This window comes from Lagopus leucura, unplaced genomic scaffold (genome assembly GCF_019238085.1).
Source record: "Lagopus leucura isolate 7727_CA_CO unplaced genomic scaffold, USGS_WTPT01 Super-Scaffold_100002, whole genome shotgun sequence".
Classification (NCBI taxonomy): Eukaryota; Metazoa; Chordata; class Aves; order Galliformes; family Phasianidae; genus Lagopus; species Lagopus leucura.
In genome coordinates, this window is record NW_024962263.1 from 23,860,388 (window position 1) to 23,876,650 (window position 16,263).

Below are 16,263 nucleotides of genomic sequence, written 5' to 3' on the forward strand. Positions count from 1 at the left end.
ACCACTTTTTTAAAAACTGCTGCTTCAATTTGAGACTTTCTCTAAAATGACCTCAATTGTTTGTATAAGGAGGTTGAGTATTGTAATGGATACTGTAGATCCCTGAAAGTGACCTCAGGAAAAAAAAAAGTCTTTTGTGGTGTTGGGAATCAGATCAAGAAGCACCAAGATCTGAGCTCTTTTAAGATCCCTAATGAACTTCTTGATCTCGCAGCTTGTAGTGGCTTAAAGTTGAGACTCTGTCGTGACCTGCAGTGTGTGGAATTCTCCCTTTTTGGCTCTTTCTACCTCTAGAGCCTTTCTGGTCTCCTTCAAGTTGTTGCCTCCCTGTCTGGACAGTGGGTTGCATGATCCTAGTGTTCAAAGCTGGAATTTCAGCCCACAAGTTTTTTTTTTTTGTGCTCATTAACAGAAAAACTTGCTTAGTCAATTCAGTGCTGAACTTTAACATTTAAGATCTCTCTCCCTTGGAAAGTGATATAGACTATCTCACATAAGCTAAACACCCAGATTCCTTCATGAAAATGATATGTCTTTGGGCATTTTGTGCCAGAAATGGGAAGAACAAACACCACAAAGTGTTTTTCTATATTAACTTATACTTAAGTATGCATCTCTGGTAGAGAAGGAGTTATGAGTGCTAGGTGAGTTGTTTTGCAAAAGGCACTTAAAATATTATGGCAAAAAATGTGTACTTTTAATAGGAATTGCAAAACTGTGGTCCCGAATTTCAGTTTACGTCATCAAAGAAACTCGTTGCTGGGAAACTCCATGATATCTACCATAATAACAAAGTTTGATTGTAATGGAAAATCTAGTTCTTAAAAGCACTTCTATGACTGAAAATACCAATTTAAACAAAAGTATGCTGCTATGCCATCTAATATTGAGAATGTTTGTGATCTGTTAAGATAGGATGGAAAAAATTGATGGTTGCTAGCTGCTGACTAAGACAAATTATAGCTTATGCTTCACTGGTCCGCAGAATATTTTGCTGTACTGTGAAATATACTTGTAAAAGAAATATTTTTGGTCAGTTGTCTTCGTGATCCAGACTGCGCTTCCAACTTTTAAATTTAATTACATTATCCTAATATCTAATAGAGCAAAAGATCCATACAGCTTACAGAATCTTACTTTTGAGGAGGATGTCTCAACTGTATTTTTTTTTTTTTTTTTTTTGCATTCTGAAGCACCCCTGTGATACTCAGTATAAAAGAGACATTATGAAATAAAGAGGTTTTTATGACCCCTCAGATAGGAAACATAAACAAAAGTTTTCCTGTAGTGTGTTTTGTTTAGTATTCAGAGACTGCAGTAAATACTTATTTAAAAACAAACAAACAAAAACACATAGGTATACATACAGTTGACTATCAAATGATCTGGAAAGGAGTTTCAGGACATCTGAAGCATGCGGGTTTTTCATGTTTCTTGTGGTTTCCTATGCTTGGTCTTTTTCATTTGTCTTCACATTGTCTTTTTCCTAGGCTAATTTCACTTTTGGTTTTGTGGAAAACTTGAAGACTTATTCGCAAACATGGCTAAGGATGTCTGAAGTTTTTAAAAACCGTGGAAATGTCCTCATGGTCTCACGGCTGCAGGTTGGTGAAACGTAGTATGGTTTTCTATGTTCTAATGAACTGATCTAGGTGAATTTCTATATGTGTAAAGTTACCCATCTGTCTTGCTGCTGCAGAATTGAAAAAGAGACATGTTAGCTTCAGTTTGTGAGCCCGCAGTATGATACTGACAAACTTCAGAGCTTGTTACTGGGTTTTTGCCCATTCTACATCTTTGTCTTTTTTTTTTTTTAAATATACCAGTAAAATGTAGTTTTGTCATGGTTTACATGGTAGGCTATTATGTGAGAAGCTGTTAAGCTGTTATAAGTGTTAAGGATGTATCAGCCATACTCTGGGGTTTATAAGACCCTGCCAGGCAGGAGAGGGAAGGTACCGCTCTGCTCTGCACTGCGCGGCCTCTCCTCCAGCACTGGGTCACCACAGTGTAAAAAGAACATAAACTATAAGAGAGCAGTTGAAGAGATATTTAGATGGAGAAGGAGCAAGAGGTCGAGATACATGAAGAACAGCTGATGTCTGTTGGTTTGCTCAGCCCAGAACAGAGGAGGCGAAGCAGGTGGGGGTGAGGGAAAGGATCTGCACCGGAGGATAGTGAGCATGCAACAGGCTGCCCAGCACAGTGGACACAGCACCAAGTGCTGGAGTTCAAGGAGTGTTTGGACAATGCTCTCAGGCGTAGGGTTTGGATTTTGGGTGTACAGTTTGGCGCTAGGAGTTGAACTCAGTGATCTGTGTGGGTCCCTCCCAAGTCAGAGTATTCTGTGCTTGTTCTGTAAGCAAAATACTGTCATGGCTTTTATACTGACTGAACTTATTAAGCTCAAGTAAGCAATGTTACTAGTAAACAGGCATGAGACTTGCAAATCCCAGGAAGCTCTTGTAGTGCTAATACATTTTCTCCCCTTAGAACTTGGCAAATGAGATAAAGAATTGAAAGCAATATGAAAGGAATTCCCAGCTGCCAGTTTTTAAAGATGTTTATTTCACTATTGCCAGTGCTAATAGTTCAGTGCCCCAGAAATCTTGAGGGAAAAGAAAGTAAGTTTCTGTCCCAGTAGTTTTGTAAAAATATTAGAGTGGAACAGGTTAAAATATTAGGAGTAAAATAGGATGGTGAAGTATAGCAATGGGGAGTATGTGGGCTGTAGTTTATTTTAAATGGGTAGAGGTTAACCTTTGAAGGGGGTAAGACTGAAAACATGGAGAAGCTGAGTTCTCCGCTGTTACTCAGGAAATCTCTGTAAGAGGAGTATTTTGTATTTCTTTAGTGAATATAAACATGAAAATTATCTACAACTTTTTATTTTAGGAAACACTGCAAAACAATTTTGTAAAGCACTTTGTGGAAAGTAACCTGGATATAGACCTGGAAAAACTCTTCAAGAAAATGCAAGTTTATGGTATGTCTAAGAAAGTACATGCATTGATTACCCTTATTAGGTTTTTAATTTAATACTAGAACTACATTTAGTTGGATTTCAATATTCTGATTGCTTAGATGAAATTAAAATAGCAGGCTTGAAATCTATTGTTAGTCATATATTTCTAAATGTCTTAGTTTCTGTGTTAAATTTGTCCATTGTATAATATTGAAAACTGAAAAAATCTGGTAATGAATTAGAAGTGGCAAACTGTCATGGAACACTTACAAACATAGTAGCTTTATTTATAAGGAGGGAGGGAATATGTAATCTCAGTAGCTACAGTTCAATTATTTAGCAGTAAATTTTTTCAGTGATTTTGAAGAAAATCTATATGATTTTAATGGAAGTAAATCACATCTGGTATGGTATGTGTTTAATCAATACAAGGAAATGCTGTCTGTAACTCCTATTAGTAGAGAGAGAATTCCATGTCATCTCCCTGAGCCCCAGAGAAGTATGAGATAGGGTTAATATCATGGAGCAGCAATGCCTGGCTCTGGTTGCCAGAGTAATCAGGGTCAGACCCAGCCCTGGGATGGCCAAGCAGGACCATAGAGATGGTGACCAAGCAAAGATAACACCCTGCAAGTGGAGACTGGTGCTCAGATCAGCAGGTTCGTGGTTAGGCCACCAAGGGGTCCCTGCCAGCCATAGCTGCACCCTTTTAGCCCTGAGCTCCTGGCAGCTAGACTTATTTTTAAACAATCTGATAATTGAAAAAAGTAACTGATGTGTTCTGCTATCAGTAAGTCAGTGCATTCTAATGGAAATTGTCACTGGCAGCATTAGAAGGAACAGTTCGTGCCAAGGAAGAGTCTAATGTCATTTAAGAACAGCTTATAATCATGAGGACTGAAGAGAGAGAAGTGACAGAGAATGAAATAACAGTGTGACATCATGCACCAAGGGGGCTTGATGCTTCTCAAGATAGGACAGTAGTAAGGAGGACAGATGTGTGTAGTTTGTCAATTAACATTAGCGTAATTACAAGCTAGACAGTAATCTGTTTAAGTCATTGTGGAGGGATGGAGAGTGAAGAACTCTTAAATGCTTTCCTGAAGGGGCTGGGTGGCCCATATTGTTGAAGAAAAAGTCAAAGGAGGGTGAGGGGTCCAGATCACTAATTCTGCCCTACTGTTTACAGTTAAATAATTAAATCTGTATGTTAATAAATAAAACTAAAAAATTGAGTACCTGAAGTGCAACTTTTATTTGATTTTTGTACCTATCTCTAGGCAAGAGATGGGTAAAATCCACCACCACTCGTGAGAGCTTGTAAATACTGAAATGTGTCCTCAGTCTTTAATTGTACTATTGCTCTGAGTTGGTGCTATTTGTGGTTGACATGAGCTGAAGTTCTTGGGTTTTCTTTTGCATAAATAGGGTTTGAGATTTAATTGCAGTTGATGGCCTTAATTTGGAAGCTAGTACTAGCTGCATGCACTAAAAACACAGCAAGTAGTGTCCATAATCCAAAATCCAAAAGTAAAAGATTTGGGCACAGTATCCTTCTCAGGCTGAGGAGTTCAAAATTCTGTCTGCCGTCTCAGGAATATTTGTGTTATCACTGCATAGTTGGCTAGTCTGGATCAGAAACAGTTTGCCCATCATGGTGAAACTGGACCACAATAAAATTAAAATACAGGAACAGAAATACAGAACTGGAAAGTTAGAAGCAGGGAAGACAAAGCTCTTAAACTACAGGAGCTCCTGGAAATATAACTCTCAATGTACAGATGTATTTGGTGTGTACAGACTTAACATAGGGAACTGTATGACAGATTGTGGGCTAACTGTCTCATTAAGAAGATATCAAGATCTTTTGAGTCATAAAGTACATCTTCACTGTTGCAGACACTTCACAGAAGTCTTTGCAGAGATTTCTCAAGCTGTAGCTTTTTAACAGTCAGGGACATTTGACTGTAATAAATGCTTAATAGTCTTGGATTGAAAATACAGGAAATCATTGAAGTAGAATAGTTTATGAAGCCAGGATTTTTCTTTTTGATGCAATACAGTTGCTAAATTTATCATAAAAAGTGAAAAATCGATATAGGTGATAGATCATACAGGTTTTATTTTTGTGTTAAACTGATCTTGATCCAGAGTGTCAGAGCACTCTTCTGCATTTATACTTTGATGTTTCTTTTTACAGGTATGTTTACAATGAAATGCCTTCTAATTATGCTCAAATCCAAGCTGTTTGTACTTGTATGTTTTTACTTCATTATTATGCTATAAATATATAAGTAATGGGATTAGAAACATTTCATCCACCCTGCAACTTCTGTTGGAAAGTTTCATGTGATGCTGAGTGAATTGATGCAGAATTCTTTTTTTTTTTTTTTTCTTCTAAATTATTTTGCTAGGAGACTCCTTGCAAAGTTACAAATTTCTAAAACTGCTTTACAGGGTATTGTGCCAGTTTTTACTTTTCTGGAACGAAGTAAATATTGAAGTGCAGACAATCAAGTTTGTGTTTTTCTTCTTAAACTCATATTCACTTTGTAAACTAGCCTTCTGTGGGCACTGCAGGTCTATCTCTCTATGCTTGCTTTCCAATCCAGCAATCTGCAATCCTCTTCTGGGTGTAACTAATTTTGTATAAGCTCGATCCTGCTAGAGCTTATGAGGTCTTTGCTGAGAGCATTCCTTATAAACCTCTGAAGAGGCACAAGGAAGCAACTGTGCAGGAAATTCTTTTTATATTCTTGCTCCCTGAGTCTTCCTATTGTCTTTCAGTCTTCTTCATTTTTTTTTTCCAAAAGTACAGTGTATTTCACAGCTAAGGAATTTCTGTTTTGGCTACATGTGACCTGGGATGTAGCAGCAAACATTAAAACAAACAAAACCAAACAAAACTGCAGGCAACTTTCCTGCTTGACTTTTTCCTCTACTGCCCTCATTGTCATTAAGCAGTTCCCATGTATGCATAGAGAGCTGGAAGCAAACAAATAGCTCTGAAGTCATCACTGAATCCTATGCTGATTCAAAAATTACTGCTATATTCCAGTTTTTCTTGCTACCTTTCATTTAAATAGCACTTCTGCCTTATAGCTTTATAGAAAAGAGTTATATTTTCTTCCAATTACTTGGCAGCACATTGAATGAATTAAGTGGGAGATGAGGGATGAGTTCTATATAACAAAGCATGAAGGTATGAGTATAAATGGCTTTGCTGAGTTTTTTATTCATAGTTACTAGATTTATAATTGAGAAAGATTAAAGAAAAAACTTAAGTCTAAATCTTAATTCTAAAGCTTTCCTGTGAATTGTATCTGTTCCTATACATGTGTCTTACTCTGCCCTTGTGAGGTCTCATCTGGAGTACTGTGTTGAGGCCTGGGGACTCCAGCACAAGAAGGATGCAGAGCTTTTGGAGTTGGCCTTTTGGAGAGCTAAGAAGATGATCAGAGGGCTAGAGCACCTCCTGTGAAGACAGGCTGAGGAAGATGAGCTTGTTCAGCCTGGGGAAGAGAAGGCTGCAGGGAGACCTCACTGTGGCTTTTAAGTACTTAAGAGGAACTTTTAATCAGGAAGGAGATCGACTTTTCATATTTTCTGATAGCGTTAGGAAAACGGGGAATGGTTTTAAACTAAAAGAGGGGAGATTTAGATTAGGCAGTAGGAAGAAAATCTTTATTTAGAGTAGTGAGGAACTAGCACAGGCTGCCCAGCGAAGTTGAGGTGCTCAAGTCCAGGTTGGATGGGGACCTGGACAGCCTGATCTGGTGTATGGCAGGCAGCCTTGCCTATGGCAGGGTAACTTTCTAATAGTTAAAGCTATTTTACTTCCTTTTTTATTTTAATTATGTAGTGGTCTATTTTCACCATGATGGGCAAACTGTTCTTGATCCAAACTAGCCAACAATGCAGTGGGTAAGCAAATATTCCTGAGAGATGGCATATAGAAGTTTGAGCTCCTTGGTTGAAAGAGGATACTGTGTCCGAATCACTTACTTTCTGGATTTAGTTATGGGATTCTACTTGCTGTGCTTTTTAGTGCATGCAGTTAGTACAGGCTTTCAAATTAAGGCCATTAGGCCATTCTGTGATGTACAGATGCTGTTTCTATGCTAGAGTACAGAAGTTCCTGAAGACTGTGAAATGCAATTCGAGAAACATTTAACTATGCCATACTCCAAGGAAGTAATAAAGTCATTATTTTTTATGATAAAATATTCAATAGTGTAATTACTGAGATTTTTTTAACAGTTAAATATTTTTTTTTTCAAATTAAGATCTTATAAGGATCAGCTGCTTATATATGTATATGGTTATATATGTATGCACAATTATAAAAATAAGTGATATCTTAACCCTATTACTTGGGATTAATATTTCAAATTCTCTATTCTAATTCCACAAAATATATAAAAACTTGTATTTCATTTTTTGCCCTCCTGAAGGATAGTATTAAGATGTTTGATGCTATTTCTCTCAACCTGTGAACTTTATCGTTGCTTGCTCGTCTTCTGAGTTATAGACTTCTGATTCTTGTGGTTCTGCTTTGTTGATCTTTGTCCTTCACACTGGTAATCATATATCTTCTTCAGACTGCTGCACATATCTTTCCACTTACTTGCCTTCCTGCTGTATTATTTCCTATGCTGCTGCTGAGTAACACCTACAATCCAGGATTTTGTGTCACCACTGTTACCAAATGAGGTCATCACCCATCCTTTTCAAAGCCCATATGTTCAAGAGAGTCTTGAAAAATTTAAGAAGAAATCTCATTGGGTGCTTTATAACTTACTTTTTATTACCTGAGAAATTCACTTGTTTCCATGAAATATTGATAAATTTAGATTTATTTCTAGCTCATGCTATCCATTTGGTTATTCTCTAAAACTTAAAGGTATAGCACCATTCTCTAAAAGTAGATGGAGATCTGAACTCTTTCAGAGGCTCAGCTCTCATAGAATGCAGTTATTAATTCTGTAAACATGATCAAAGTGAAAACGGAGAGGTTTTAGTATTATCCAGATGATTTTTTTAAGATGTAGTGCTTGAATCAAAATGCTTCTACCTACAAGTTACGTGAAATATTTCCAGTGTCAAGGGGATAAGAACTAGCTTATACATTCCTAGAATAAAGAGATGGTTCTCTCAAGTACAGTAACTCTTGTATGTGGAAATGGTTATGGAAGGATAAGGAAATGTTGTAAGGTTCTCTAAGATGTAGGACTTATCTTTTTCTGGAACTTGTTATATATTATTCTGAAATTTAAAGGAAATGTAGTTGAGGATTTGTAAGAACTGATGTAACATGAGCTATACTTTCACACGTTCATACTAATATTCTTAAGCTTTAAATGTAAAAGGTATTTACTCCTGTGTGAAAGTGAGAACTTATATTTTGTTCTGTTTAATTATTTAAAGCTTAGACAGTCCAATTTATTTCCTCTTCTTCTTAGAAATTATGATGGGCAAGACATTTAACAGCTCAGCAAGTAGACAAATCGACCTGTTGTCACAACTCATAGTAAATATCTCTTCTTGTGTATTACTGGATCGTTTCCAGTCTTTTGAGTCTGTTGATAAATTGGAGGAGAAAGCTCACGAACTCATGCAGCACAATAATTTTTTGGCTAGTAAGTATCATATTTGAAATGCATATTGACAAAAAAGTTAGAATTTAATTGTTGTCTGTTATGCATCTAGTTCTTGAACCAGCACCTAAGAAAAATAAATGTTTATTCTGGGCAAATTAATTGTTAAGTAATTGACGTTATTTCTTTTCCATCTTGGCTTTACATGCCTTCTCTATGCTTTTTCTGCATCGTGCCTTCATGACCAAGAATTAATTGTACAGATTTTAAATGACAAGCACTTTTTTTCTTATTACACACAGATTCTCTGTTTGCATAAATGGTCTTAAGTTGCATGTAACTTTTCTAGGTGAGAGAGAAAGGTACTGTCTCCTTTTAAGTCAGTATATGCTGTGCCATATTTTTTCCCCTGTTGTTTGGTTTATTTATTGCCTCTTTAGACTCCGTTAAGTATAAAACGAGTCATGTCAAAGTAGTTACAGAGAACGAAATGCAAAAACTGTACTAAACCAAAACTTAAGAATAACTCTTCAGTCTGGAATCCTGTGCTTGCTCAGTCACTCACACAATACCCATGTTTGCAGCATGTGGAAATGAAACCTCAGATCAGTAAAAAAATCAAGAGGCCATACCATAGGAGAAATAGAATTTCTCAAGAAGTCTTCATAGGGAATGAAACTGTCTGGCCCTTCAAAGAAAGAAACAGACATCTTAGCTCACAGAAAATGAAACTGTCATGTTGTAGGTACATTTTGCTTTCACTTACATAAGGGAGGTTCATATAGAAAAGTAAGCTGACATAAGCCTCATGTTTTTGTGGTGTTATGGCCTCGTACATTCTTTAAGAGAACAAGATGGCTTCTTAAGAGACCTAATGTGTCCATTGCCCAACTACTCTCAGTTATAGGCATACATTACTTTCTGTAGTAAGATGAGAAACCAATGTTGAATTTACCTTGCTTTCTTTCTAATTAGGCTTATCAGATGTTTTAGAAAATTAAATGATTGCTTAAATGGGTAAATGAGTTTGAAAAAAAAAAAAAAATTTCCAGTGGAGTAAAATATAATTTTTATTTCTGAGAGTCAAGGGATAAGTGAGATGTCTCTCCTCTCCTAAAGAAAGAAAGTCAACTTTTCACACTCATCAGTAAAACCTAAAATATCTGTCATCCAGAAAAAAAAATTAAAAAAGCCAAGTACTTGACTTAACCATTCCAGCTACAGATAAAAATCTTCTTCATGCTTTTTACTGTGCTGGAGAAGATAAACATGCAAATTCTTCTTTGCAAAAGCAGAAAGGAAGTAACTGACTCAGATATTAAAAAATCAGAATGGGTTGGTACTGTTTTCCTTGTCTCCCACTTACAAGGATGGTTAACCTTTGGACAAATTTTGTAGCAGCTTTCTTTTATGGAATGAAATAGTATGTAGTCTTCAAGGTTGGGTTTTATGTGGATATAAAGAGAATAAACTATAGTTCAAAAAAGCAAATTACAGTAATTTTCTTATATAAAACTGTTGTTTCAAACCCATTTATTGCACAAATAAATATGGATGTGAAAAAATGTAGGACTGTATGAAACCCACAATTCTTGAGTAGGGACTGGGAGATGTTAAAAGACCAGGGGTTAGCTATGTAAGTAATACGCCATTAAGGCTTGAGTATGAAGTGCTTTTTCTTCTCATCAGGTATCATCTTCAATACAACCAGAAACAAGACGCCAGATTCCAGCGATCTCCTTACACAGCACATTTCGTATACAATTAGAACCAGCGTTCTCTATAGCATGAGAACGGACTTGATTAAAAACCCAGCATGGAAATCTCACCCCCAGAAGCTGCCATCCGATGGGTTTAAATACAATCATATCTTTATTCCTCTTCAAGACATGATTGAAAGGGCTATAATTTCAGCACAGACTGGGTTAGATATCTCAGGGCCAGCAATTCAAGTGCAAGCCATGCCTTATCCTTGTCATACCAGTGATCTGTAAGTAAACTTTGTACTTCTTAATTCAATTATGTAATTGGGCTATCACTAGAGAGCTTAGAGAGCTAGTAGATCTTTGTAATGATTAAATACTTATCCTAAAGCAGAACTGAATCAGTATGTCCAGTGCTAGTGTTGCAAATGTTAAGAGGTGGGATCACAACACATAATGCCAAATGATCCCTTCCAAGATATTTGCATCTACACTTCATAATAGTCTGCTGGACAGAAACTGTTTCAATGTGTGATCAACTTATACTCTCCAGGGGAGCACACATTCCATTATCAGTTGCCCTGTTTGCAAACTTAGAATTGGCTCACAATATGAGTGTAATGAAATATAGTGCAGAGTTAGTACAGGCAAAAGAAAAATTGGAGGATTGTTCTTTGTAAAATCATCATAACATCCTGAGTATTAGAAATTACAGTTGGTGATGAGACATTTTTCAATGGAGTAGAAATTGACTGTCTCATGTTGTTGCTTAATGCACATATTTGAGTTCTGTTTGATTATGAGTGGAGCCTCATCATCTAAAGAAAGATTGTAAGTTCTGTTGCAGACACATGCAAATATAAATTTATACTAATACCTGTTTAGCTTGTTGCATGAAATATAAATGAATTAAACTGAAGTAGAACATTTCTAATTGCTCATGTCAGATCTTATTTTATGCATAATGTGAGAATAGTTGCAGTAATACTCTGCTACAAAATCTTTTATGTCTGGGGGCTAACAATTCTGCATATATATTCTTTCATAGATTTTTGAACAACATAGGTTTTTTTTTCCCACTTATGATGATGTTAACATGGATGGTTTCTGTTGCTAGTATGGTTCGCAAGCAGGTTTATGAAAGAGAAATTCATCTTGAAGAGGTAAGGGAGAGTTAAGCTTCTGAAAATTAAAATATAAAGTATACTGAGATACAAAACATTAAACATTTAGGTTCCTTTGTGTACTTATAAATCTATCTGTTCTGGTTTTTCCTTGTTTTTATTGTGGGTAGAAACTTCAGGTTCTAGCTGCTGCTTTGAGTTTGAGCATCAGCCCCCTTAGTTTGCAAATATTTTCCATGGGATAAAACACAACAAACAAAAGATCTATAAAGTTTGAAGATGGAATCTTGAAGAGAGGTCTTGTGATTAGAATGGTTTGTATTTTGGATTCTTTTTCATGTTTAGCCATATTTGGCCTAATATGATAAACCTGCGTGTATTAAATTAAAAACTTGCTATGTTCTATGTATGTTAGAAATATAAAGAAGGATGAAAAGTGAGATAGAACTATTTGCACAGATCAAGAACTAGTCTCAGCAGGTAATAAGGATATTGACAGACTGAAGGTTTTAGGGTAAATTTTATGTAGAGATTTTTTTGAAGAATTGTACTGATCTTTATTTTTCTCCATTGTCTTCTTTCAGTTTGGGAAATTATTTAATTTCTCTAGTCTTTGATTTGCAAGATGGATTTTAGAATGCTTTAGAGTATTATCTCAACTTTGTGAAGTTCATTTTGATCATCTTATAAAAATGCTTTTGAAGTAGTATTATCTTGTTTTTAAAAGTGTTTTCTAGAAACAGAGAGATGAGATTTAATAGCTGGCTAAATTTGTGTACATAGAGGTTTTCAAAAGTACCTGTGCTTTACTTTTAGTTCAACAACATACTGGGGAAAAAAAAGTGGTCATACCTACAGTACTGTATTTGTACTTCTTAGAGTACATATAGGCAAATTTCTCACTGGAGAGCCCAGTAATCTAACATCTAGACTTGCAAACCCATGCAAAAAGTGTGTTGTGCCTGGGATCTTTGTGATCTGGGTTCTTTGTGCTCCTACGTGATAAGCTCAAAACAGTGTTGAATCCATGAGAGAGCAGCAGAAGGAGGTAACAGAGAGAAAGGAGACAAGCGATATTAAGGGAAGATGACACCCTTTGAGCTGGTAGTATCTTGGTGGTGATTTGTTTTGCTTAAAAACCAAAATGAATGTGTTATTCTAACTTCATATTCCTCTGCTGTATTGTCTTTCAGTATATGAAGACAATGGGAGTTCATCCAGCCGTTCACTTCCTTGCTTGGTTTCTGGAGAACATAATTGTGCTGACAATAAGCAGCTGTGCACTGGCCATCATTTTAAAAGCGAGTGGTATCTTTGCTTATAGCAATGGTTTCCTCATCTTCCTTTTTCTCCTGGATTTTGGAGTGACAGTTATTATGTTAAGTTATTTTCTGGGAGTTTTTTTTAGCAGTGCCAATACCGCAGCTCTGAGTGCCAGCCTTGTCTATATGATCAGTTTTTTACCCTACATAGTTTTGTTGGTCTTGCAGAACCAGTTGAGTTTTACCAAGCAGATTATGATGGTAAATATTTCTTTTCCTTGTCTATTTCTTTTCTCGTTCAGCCATATTTGGATTACCTTAATTCCAAAACTTTAGATTGCAATATATTTATTTTATCCCACAATTTTGTTTGCTTTTTTTGTTTCACTGCAAATAAGTCACTCTTTTCTTAATATCCAGTTAAGCAAATCTTTTGATTGTAGGAGGGAATAAAGAAATAAATTTTCAGGGAAATTTTGTAAATATGCAGAAGTATGAAGAAAGAACTCTAAATACTTTTTCTTCAAAATATTTCTACTATTATTATTGCTTAGTTCTACAATGGCTTTATATGAGCAGTGTATGTTATCTTGAAAAATATGTCCAATTAATGTAGTTTTGAGCAAAGTATTGTCATGGCCATGTTTCCTCTTGTGGCCATCTCCTGTTTATGCCAAATTTGATAAATGTGCCAAATTTTTTAGATACATTTTTTTTCTGGAGATTTGGAATTAAGGTGGTCTTTTTTCTTTTTGGTGAAAAAAACAGTGGTTTGCAACTGCGGTAACTCTAGAAGCAGAAGTAATTAGGAGACTAATTAATGCAATTACCTACTGTGAGATAGAATAATTCATCTTAAGTGTTGAGGTATTTAATATTTGTGCTGTGAGCACTCTTAGCATAAACCATTTGCATAGACTTGAGTTGCTTAATGTAGATTAACAGTAGATGAATAGATGTACTATATATCTTTATGTACAACAGATCATAGCAGGGATTTCAGTGTTAATAGAAGAACTATATTCTATAAAATGTTGCTTTTAAAAGATGAATGTAAAAATCCAGCCCTCTTGCTGTTGAATCATGATCAGTGTTTTTGCAGGAAAGTGATTTTTCTATTGAGAACAGCTGGGGATTAGATCAGGAATTTATCTAATAGTTTTCTTGTTAATACTGTTGAAGATATGTTTCCTTGGCATTGCTTCATATGTATGTCCTTTCTTGTTTTTTTTTTTTTTTTTTTTTTTTTTTTTTTTTTTTTTTGTTTGCTATAAGCTGTTTTATGTCTTTGTACTGTCTTAATGTACCATATCCCAAGCTGGACATCAAATATCATCAACATAAAATGGAAATTGTATTTCACACTTTATGGTTTTGTTCCTTTAAAAGATAGACACACAAAATTTCATTAAGATGATGGAACACTTCACAGTATTTTAAAAATGGAAAATGTTTTTCTGCTTGGTACTTTCTGTTTCAATTGGTCAGATAAAATATATCAATTCTTTGCATAAAAGTAGGTGCAGATGCAAGACTGCAGTATTGAAGCATAAAAAGGCACAGTTTCTTGTTATTTTGTCATTTTCTCTCCCATAGGGAGAGAAAAGTAGACATCAGATATCTTGCACAGAAAAAATCACTGCTGTTGCAAAATAACTCGGATGTGCTGCAATTGCAGCAGCATGTGAAATCATGCTACACCATATGAAAAATGGGATGGAATTTAAAGAGAGGGAAAAGGCCATCAAGTGGGATGGTAGAAACTTGAGAATATAAGAGGCAGGGACTCAGTTAATGGGAACTAACATGAAATCCATGGCACTGATGGTTTTTTTTTTAAGTAGCAGCCTATGCCATCATTATTTATTCAGATGGCTGGCAGGATGAGTGCCTTCGTGTTAAATATTACAGAAACCTTATTTAATTGCTGTTTTAAAGCAGGAGATAAAATGAACCTTAATCTCACTTTCAAACTATAGAACTTTATCTTTGAACAATGCTTACTAATTTTTTAATGCTTCGAATTTTCCCATCAGACTTCACAAGGTTGTCAGTGTTTTTACATTGATGATCGATCTTACTTTCATTTTATATTGCGTCACTGAACTTGGTAATTTTTCATTTTTTACTTTTTTCATACTGCATATTTAATTTATGTTGCTTCTTGGAAATTATTTCCCTCAGAAGGATGCTATCTCAGCAGGTATCCTGTGCACATGTTCCTGCTACCTCTGTCTCTTGCTGAATTCTGATCTTACAAAAATGCATAAACCACTGCTCTTACTGCAGAAAGTATATTGCTTTACAGGCTGCTATAGTGCTACATGTTACATATTTTCAGTATGTGGTGGATTTATGGTGGTCTAAAACTTGCAATAAATTAAGTACTACTTTTCATTATTGATAATTAGGTAATTGGAGCTCTTTAAGGTGGTGCAGATATGACTGAGGTATGTGGGAGAGTAGTGTTAAAATGTAAAAGGAATAATGACCACTCATTTATTTGAAACAGAGGCCTATTTATTTTCTGCTTGCTTTTAGTTTCACGAGTTTCATAGCAGTTGTAAATGAATCATTTGATGCTCATATCGTATTTCTCCTCTGGTGTTGCAGTGTCTTCTCTCTACAACGGCCTTTGGACAAGGAGTATTTTTCATTACATTCTTTGAGGGCCAAGAAATAGGTAAGCCATCTAGTTAAAAAAAAAAAAAAAAAAAAAAAGTTATTATTCTTTCAAAAAAATTAGAGTTGGAAATGTTTATTTTTTTCTGAAAAAAAAGACCTTTAATCGCAAGTAAACAGGGTACTTCATAGTGGAAGAGAAAAGCCTTTTTAGCACCTCTTGAAAATCAAATTAAGCTTGTGCCACTTCCTATCAGTAAATGAAAGTGGGCTTAGAACTACTCTTAGAACTGCAATGCAAATGATTGAAAATCCTCACAGATGTCAGTAACATTTCCTAACACTTCAGTTCTCCAGTGTTCTCCAGTTAGGACTTATACAGAGATTTTTTTGAGGTAGATGTGTGGGGGTTCACACATGCACTTGTGCATAACATGGTAGAGATTGATGAAAACAGTATGGTACAGGGCTAGAACAATCTAAGTTGTTCACTATCAGTGTGAAGCTAACATAAATGTTTAACCTCTATGCACCAGAAAGTAGAAGAAAATGACCTTTGGTTAGTAAAATATTCTGTACTTTTCTCCTTTGTAACCTTATTTGTACTCAGCCAGACTGTATGAGCTTGGAGACAGGTAGTGAAATTTTCCCTTAAAACTACTGTGAAGGTGCAGAAATGCATGAGCACACTGCATTATCTTTAAGTGCCAGAAAGAAAAAGTACTTTGGAAACTTGCTAAGCACAAGTGAACCTTTCTATCCCTAAGCCAAGTGCTGCTCCCTGTTGATGCTGAAATTGGAGAAGTATTTGGGACCTTGAGAAATATCTACAATACTTATGTATTTAAGTATAGAAAAAAATGTAATCTCTTCATTTTGTCATTAGTGAGGTGGATCAATACTAATAGCAATACATATTTCAAACCACTAAGTATTGGGAAAATACTTAATCATAATTATACAAAGGTAGATGAGTGGAAGTTTCTTGCA

At 35.5% G+C, this 16,263-nt stretch overlaps 1 protein-coding gene across 1 annotated transcript in view; it reads left to right on the forward strand.

Annotated features, from left to right (window-relative positions):
• Window positions 1-16,263, forward strand: part of ABCA13 (ATP binding cassette subfamily A member 13) — a 169,136-nt gene that overhangs the window by 55,256 nt on the left and 97,617 nt on the right. Inside the window, 7 exon segments of the mRNA XM_042868886.1 lie at window positions 1,491-1,604; window positions 2,896-2,986; window positions 8,428-8,604; window positions 10,252-10,552; window positions 11,314-11,428; window positions 12,583-12,912; window positions 15,265-15,334. Of these exon segments, the coding sequence (XP_042724820.1) occupies window positions 1,491-1,604; window positions 2,896-2,986; window positions 8,428-8,604; window positions 10,252-10,552; window positions 11,314-11,428; window positions 12,583-12,912; window positions 15,265-15,334 (1,198 nt within the window).